Source organism: Anoplopoma fimbria, chromosome 15, assembly GCF_027596085.1.
Source record: "Anoplopoma fimbria isolate UVic2021 breed Golden Eagle Sablefish chromosome 15, Afim_UVic_2022, whole genome shotgun sequence".
In the NCBI taxonomy this organism is placed as follows: domain Eukaryota; kingdom Metazoa; phylum Chordata; class Actinopteri; order Perciformes; family Anoplopomatidae; genus Anoplopoma; species Anoplopoma fimbria.
This window is the reverse complement of record NC_072463.1, coordinates 1,907,776-1,915,275: the sequence shown is the minus strand read 5'-3', so window position 1 is coordinate 1,915,275 and position 7,500 is coordinate 1,907,776. Positions and strand designations below refer to the sequence as shown.

General features: G+C 37.1%; 1 protein-coding gene across 1 annotated transcript in view; it reads left to right on the top strand.

Annotated features, from left to right (window-relative positions):
- The window catches only part of coch (coagulation factor C homolog, cochlin (Limulus polyphemus)), a 14,538-nt gene extending 10,258 nt beyond the window's left edge, over positions 1–4,280 (top strand). Inside the window, exons 10-15 of the mRNA XM_054613597.1 lie at positions 1–191; positions 596–710; positions 2,260–2,403; positions 2,484–2,640; positions 3,746–3,840; positions 3,928–4,280. The exon at positions 1–191 is cut by the window's left edge and continues 36 nt beyond it. Of these exons, the coding sequence (XP_054469572.1) occupies positions 1–191; positions 596–710; positions 2,260–2,403; positions 2,484–2,640; positions 3,746–3,840; positions 3,928–4,100 (875 nt within the window). The 3' untranslated portion in view covers positions 4,101–4,280. The remainder of the gene's footprint in view (positions 192–595; positions 711–2,259; positions 2,404–2,483; positions 2,641–3,745; positions 3,841–3,927) is intronic.
- The last annotated feature ends 3,220 nt before the right edge of the window (positions 4,281–7,500 follow it).

The following is a 7,500-nucleotide window of genomic DNA, read 5'->3' as shown; positions in this document are numbered from 1 at the left end:
GCCAGGAGAACGGGGGGAGGCGGGGTCACCCTCGGGTGATGATGGTGCTGATTGACGGCTGGCCGTCAGATGACCTGGAGCAGGCGGCCATGTTGGCCAGAGAGTCCGGCGTCAACATCTTCCTGGTGTCTGTGACCAAACCGGCACCTGAGGAGCTCGCCATGGTGCGAGACAAGGACTTCGTGAAGAAGGTGCTCATTTTATTCACAATTTCTGTCATTTATTTAACATATGTTTGTGACGGATGCTACCGTTTTCTAAAGGTTATATTGATGATCTTCTCTTTCTACTGTAAAGTCTTGATAAAGTTAACTCCAGCTTGTTATACGCTGCTTGTATTGTGAAACTCTTTACACTGAAACAGGAAGCTGTTCCTGTTCAAATCTGAGCTTCCAGTTGGTTTCTTCTCTTCTCATTCAGCTGAAGTTCAGAGGATCTTTGTCTCTTTGATCAGCATTTTGTTCTCTGTTGACTAAACTAAATAACATCTGTTGGTAAAGAGACTTTCTCCTAGATAAAAGACATGTAGAGTCTGAAGCGTTTTGTTGGTGTATGTCATGTTTCCATGACAGCAGACCTTCTCTTCCTCCTGCAGGCGGTGTGTAAAGATAACGGTTTCTTCAGTTACTCGATCCCCAGCTGGTTCAGCACCACCAAACATGTCAAACCTCTCGCTCAGAAGCTCTGCTCGCTGGACAGCCTGCTCTGCAGTAAGACGCAACTACAACACACCGCTCACTTCAGTCTCTCGTACGGTTAGAACACAGACAAAACACCAATCCCAACCGAGACCACAACAATAAAGGAGAATTTAAACATTTGCTTTATGCAGAGTTGGATGAGATAAATACAGTTCTGAGTTGGGAAACAGGTGTAACAAAGCTCTCTTATTAACATCTAAAATTTTGTTTGGTTTAACTAGAGTTTATTTATATATGTATGTGTGTATTCATTTATCTATTTATTTATCTATTTATTTATTTTATTATTTATATAATTATCAACATATTTATTTATTTATTTATGTAAACTATTATGTATTTATTTATTTGTATATTTGTTTTGTATTTAGTTGACATAGAGACTTCTTAGCTATACTACAGTTAGCTTTAAGCTAATTTATATCTGCATTCCCTGGGCAGGAACCAGAATAGCATCAGTGTTAAGAGAGTTAACACTGAAGTATAAAAACAATTACAATGCAGTACATATTCACTGTACAATAACACCCTTTATGCAGCACAACATCAACTTCACAACATTAAGACATGTCACGTGTTTGGATTCATGAGTGATGATGGGTACATGTTTGGGTTGATTTCAGCCATGAATTCACCTTGAATTTAAAATCAGTCAATTTATTTATTTAAAAAAAAAAACTACTGAGCTCTAAACGTCCAATATATAGAGTAAAATTAGCAATGTGACTTAGCTGAGGCGATGTTGAAGCTTTGAATAATTGAATGTCAGACTTGAGATTGATATTAATCTGAACATCTCACTCGACAAGAAATAGACGAGGATTTCACCGCAAAATAGTCCAAGGAAGTAAACTTTAAGCAGTTTCAGTGAAATGAGCCCCTCAGGACTCATTTGGTATAAAGAATATGTTGATGTGGAATAATAACAATAAGATTAATTTGCTATTCCTATCCACTAAATGAAAGCACAGATAAATAATTGGTTAAATAAATCACAAGAATACTGTAATATGTTGCACATAATTGAGAGCTAATTAGCAACTCAGATCAGAGGATAACAATATTAAGCATGATTTCTATGTGAAATAAATGTCAGGAGATAGAGTTCAGCTAATAATTGTGTTACTATATAATTACTGAGATGCTGTGACTCGCTTGTTTATAGCACATTGAATCTGGTAATATGGATGAATATCGTATGATATGTTTCTTCGTAAAATTACATCAACATTTTTACTGGCTTTCCAAGTTGTTCTGACTTGAGGGGGCCTCCCCGATCAGTAACAAATCTTTCCGATTATTCCAACACCACATGAATGCAGCATAAATGGTATTTGGTTGTAATTGGCGAAGCAAGAGGAAAAGTCAGGAGGTCACAGAAATCATTCAATTTCTGAGGAGAATTTAAAATCCACAGCAGATTTCATGACAGACTCGACCTGCAACAAATCACAAAGTCATAGTTAATGTTTTATTACCACATGTTATGGTTCCTGCACGATTCATGGTGGGAAAAGTTGAGTGCCAAGCTGAGAAAATGTTGGTTTGTGTTTTTAAGGTAAAACCTGCTACAACTCGGTGAATATCGGGTTCCTCATCGACGGTTCCTCCAGCGTCGGGGAGGGAAACTTCCAGCTGGTCCTGAACTTCCTGGCAGGAATAGCCAGAAGCTTTGACGTCTCGGACGTGGGAGCTCGCATCGGTCAGCTTCAGGATAAGAAAATCATTTGATTCATTGATTCATTGATCGATTGGCTGGCTGACTGTGTGTTGGATGTCCAGGTGCGGTGCAGTTCACCTACGATCAGAGGCTGGAGTTTGGCCTGTCGGACCACTCCAGCAAAGAGGACTCCATCAACGCCCTGAGGAGGATCCCCTACATGAGCGGGGGAACGGCCACCGGAGCCGCCATTAGCTACACCACCCAGAACCTGTTCAGGTAACAACACACCTGAGTATATATCAACACACCCAAGCTGGTTTTAACAATTTAAAGGCGGAAATGAAATATAATATTAGAAGTATGTTTACTATAGTGTATAATCCCCTGAAACTAAGAACCGTTTGTGTGTTTACGTTACGTTAGGATGAGCCGTCTATATCTACATACTGAGTATGTTTGTACAGTAGCCCAGAATGGACAAATCAAAAACTGGCTCTAGTGAAAGACATTTGGGTCGTTCTACTACTCGCTTGGCACACGGTAGAAGTTTCAGTTCGTTGCAGTCTGATTTTTCACCACTAGATGGCACAAAATCCTACAAACTGCCCCTTTTAGATAAGGCTGGTAATATTCAGCATCTTTCTAAACACAAACTGAATATGAATGAATCCTACTAAATGTGGATTTATCCGCCGCTGAAAATAGTCCCCAACAAATCCACTATTTCCTCCTGAAAAAAAAAACTGCAGTGACCAGCTGTTTAAAGAAATAACTGAGCCATTTCAATACAAAATGAAACTCTGTATTTGTGATTTAAATATTTATATCTTCAGTAGGAACCAGTGGGTTTTGAGCTGAGATTCACAGACAGGAAGTCAGACAGTTTTGAGAGACGGAATAACGAGTTGTTGGTTGTATGTGCACATGGGTTTTGTGACAGTAAGAAAATAAAGATTGAAAGGAAACACATTGTGAAACATTAAAACGCAGCAATGTAAAGTATTATGATGCATGTCACAAGTGACCGGTTCCACATAGAGTAAGTGAGGCTTTAAGATCTGATTGTAAAACATAAATGTCTGTTTTCCCACCATGTTAGTCATCTCAAAACCCTTGAAGTTTGCTAAGAAAATTACAAAATGTTTGCCTCCGTAAAAAACAAAATTTGAATCAAACATTTTCACAGTGAAAAAGAGATCAGTGAGTTTTGAAAAATAACTTTGAAGTGCTGGAAACTCCTTGCAGGGAAATGTGACCAAATACTGAAGTGATGTTCGGTTGCTGAAATTTCTTTCAGCAGGATTCATTGTGTCCAAAGAGAAAAAAACAAACAAACCCTGAAATAGTTGTTAAACTAAATGTGTTTGTTTTTCTTCACCAGGCGGACGGGACCAGGACGCAACTTCCTCATCGTGGTGACAGACGGCCAATCATATGACGACGTCAGAGTTCCAGCGATGGATGCACAGAGACAAGGTGCGTGTTAACATAAAGTAAAAAACAACAGCAGCTTGTGTTAATTCTTACACAAATGTCCTGTTTCACCCATCCACCAATCACCAGGCATCACCATTTACTCAGTGGGCGTGGCCTGGGCGCCCTTGGACGACCTCAAAGCGATGTCATCAGAGCCGAAGGAAAGCCACACCTTCTTCACCAGGGAGTTCACCGGCCTCGCCGAGTTGGTCCCTTTGCTGGTCCGAGGCGTTTGCCGAGACTTCACTGAGAACAACTAACAACACACGCACACACAAGCACACGTTTGCATAACTCAAACCTAAAAACCTGAACAATCAAAACAGCCTGAAAATGAGAGGACGGGAAAAAATATCCACGACTTCCAAATTGTCCAAACTTTAAGGGTTAACAAAAAAGTTGCGTTTTCAAAATGTCCTCACTTTGCAGGCAGAAGATCAGGTCCCCACAAAGATAGAATTATGTTCACACACACACACACACACACACACACACACACACACACACACACACACACACACACACACACACACACACACACACACACACACACACACACACACACACACACACTGTATATATACTGTACACATATACCAACTTGTACTGATACATACACATGTATATAAAATACACACATAGAAAGACACACATATATACCAAATATATATATATATATATATATATATATATATATATATATATATATACTATATACTGTATACTTATTTTTATTTTAAAAGCATTGCTGAATTGATTTGATTCATTTTTAACATTAAAAAGAAGCATAATCAGCACTTCTAACTATAAAATGGAAACCTGCTGGATCCACTAATAAACTGCAAATTAAGGAGATAGAAATTGTATAGTGGATACTTTAATTATGACTTTTTTAAAAACCGTCTCTAGTATTAGAAGATAACGGTTTCATAATCATAAGATGAATCTTGTCATCATCATATCTTATTTTGTATCTTGAAATTACAAATTAAAGATTTTGTGATTATGAAATAGCTTTCTCTTATAAGATGTCTTTGTTATTATTATTATTAGATCTGTATTTTCTGTTCTTTTGTAATTATGAGATCTTGTATTTATGGGATAAGGATCTCATAATTACAAAAAAAAAAATCTTTATTTCTTTGTTCTAAGTTTTAAACTCCTTGTTTAAGTTGTTACTATCTGGATGCTGATTTCTGTATTTTTCTTTAACTGGAATCTGTATTCTTTTTACGATGACAGAACTTCAGCCCAGCGTCAGCAGAAAAAACAGACTTTGAAATGTTCACTTCAGCCATAAGAAAGTATTTCCAATAAATCCTCTGTTTATTTTACAAACAGAAGCAGGAAACTTGATTCACAGAGACACAAAAACTTGATGTGTAACCGTGTTGTCAATGTAGAGTGGGAACACATCAGTGTTAAGACTTTAATAAAAACTGTTTAGACATAAATATAACAAAAAAATCTCTTTGTTGCTATGAAGTTCGGCTTGTGAAAAAACAAAACAAAGTTTTTGCTCACAAACTACTTAATTTGTGCTCTTCAGATTTATTATTTGCATGCACACATCACTAATCAATTTTGTTGATATTTTAGCATGTTTCAAGGAGTTCAGACATCCCAAAATCTGAAATACATCCATGATCTGCATCTGTGTCCAAAATCAAAGTTAATCTGTGTTAAACAGGCCCTATTATGATATTTTCCGGGTGCATATTTTTATCTCAAGTTACAGTTACAACATGTTTAAATGCATTAATGTTCATAATCCTCCTTGTTTTTCTCATCCTGGCTGTCCTGCAGCACCTCTTCTCACCCTCTCTCTGAAATGCTTCGTTGTAGCTCCTCCCTCCAGAAAGCAAAGTCTGCTCTGATTCATCAGCTAGCCCGCTCTGTTGTGATTGGTCAACGTTTCACATTTCAAAAAACTCTTCCTACGTCTCTCTCTTTTGTTGTTTGAGGGCCAAACTAGTCTGAAGGAGTTTTACGTCTCTTCTGTAACATTATGACCTCATAAAGTTACATTGTGGCCGCATAAAGTTACATTGTGACCTCATAAAGTCGCGGAAGTGAAGGAGAGAATTCAATGGAGCCGTTTCAGGAGCTCAGGAGCTTCTGAGGGGGAGGGTAACTCCTTTTAGGCGTGGACTTTAGGTTTTACACTCTACGGACCTTTTACATGTACAAAAATATATATAACACACTAAAGAAGAGGGGAAAAGTGGAAAAGCAGAATAGGGCCACTTGCTTTAGATTTTATGTTTCACGTTTGATGTAACAGAAGGAACTGAAGAAGCAAAACAAACATGAACAATCTGATGTAAACAAGCTGCTTGGATTTAATAAAAACAACTTTTTGTTTGTGCATTATATTCAAAGAAGTTTTACTTCATGACACATGCCAGCTTACTTTGATTCAAGTCTATAAAAATATTTTTATTTTGGAAAGGAATGAGATAACCAGCTTTTAAAGGTTTAAAGAATCTGCAAGATGATTTACATCGAAATAAAGTAATTCATAAATCTGATGGTTGATGTTGTTGAAAGGGTTAAAAAAAATGTATGGTTATTTGCTTTTGGAACCGTATTTGCAATTTGTACGTTAAATGCTGATTCTGTCCTTTTCTGTATTTATTACCTGTTTTCTTTGAGTCTCTCAATAAAGAATAGTTATTTTTACAGCTTGTCCAGTGATGTTTATTCAGGTAGCTGAAGATCAAACTATTAGACGAGGACGCTGCGCCACCTGGTGTCCAAACGGCACATTACAAGGAAACAAAGTAAGTTCTGAGAGAAGAAACAGATGCAGTCAGAAGAAAAAAACTGTGTCCACGTTTCACACTATCGGTTGATTCTTATTATGATTGAATCTGTTAACATGCAAATGCATCAAGTCTAAAATTGTGTGGTGTTAAATAAAAGAAGGTTTTACATTAAAATAATTCAGGATATTTTAATAAGATCGGGACTTTATGTTGTTCCAAACCTTCTATCTGTTTTTTTTTATTTTCTTGGTGGGAGTTTATCTTAGAAAGCTCAAATTTTAGCATCTCAAAATTTTGATTTAGAAATTAGAAAATTTGTATTTTTTTTAATCATTTCTAACTTTCCTTGTTTTTTTTCTCTTTTCTTGGCAGAAATCGGCTCCATCACCAGGTGAGTTTAATTCCAAACTGTTGCTCTCAATGAAAAAGGAAAATATTTTGTTGAACGTTAGACATTAAAACTTCAGACTGCCTGTTTGTTCAGCGAAATAATCTCGTGTTATGGTATATTCAGATGAAATAAAGGAAGACTGAAGATGCCAGAAAAATGTCCTATTTAAAATTATCTTCCTAAGCAACAGGGATTCACAAATGTTAAGGCCTTACACATGATTTTGAATAAATGAATAAAGTCTTATGGCAAATTCAGCAGGCATGTCTGTAAAGTATAGCATAATTATTAGTTGATTGTCAGCACTGCCAGATAGCAAGGATGTCTTAAATATGCACACTTTTAAAAAGAGTTTGCTTTGGTTTCATCTTTAGGGTCATGCCAAGTTTAACCTACAGTGCAGTATGAGAAGCACTGCCCAATAAAACCAGTAGAGTTAGTGTGTACTATTCATTGCCAGGCTTCCTGCAGCAGGGGGTGCAACAGGACAAAGAGACATGA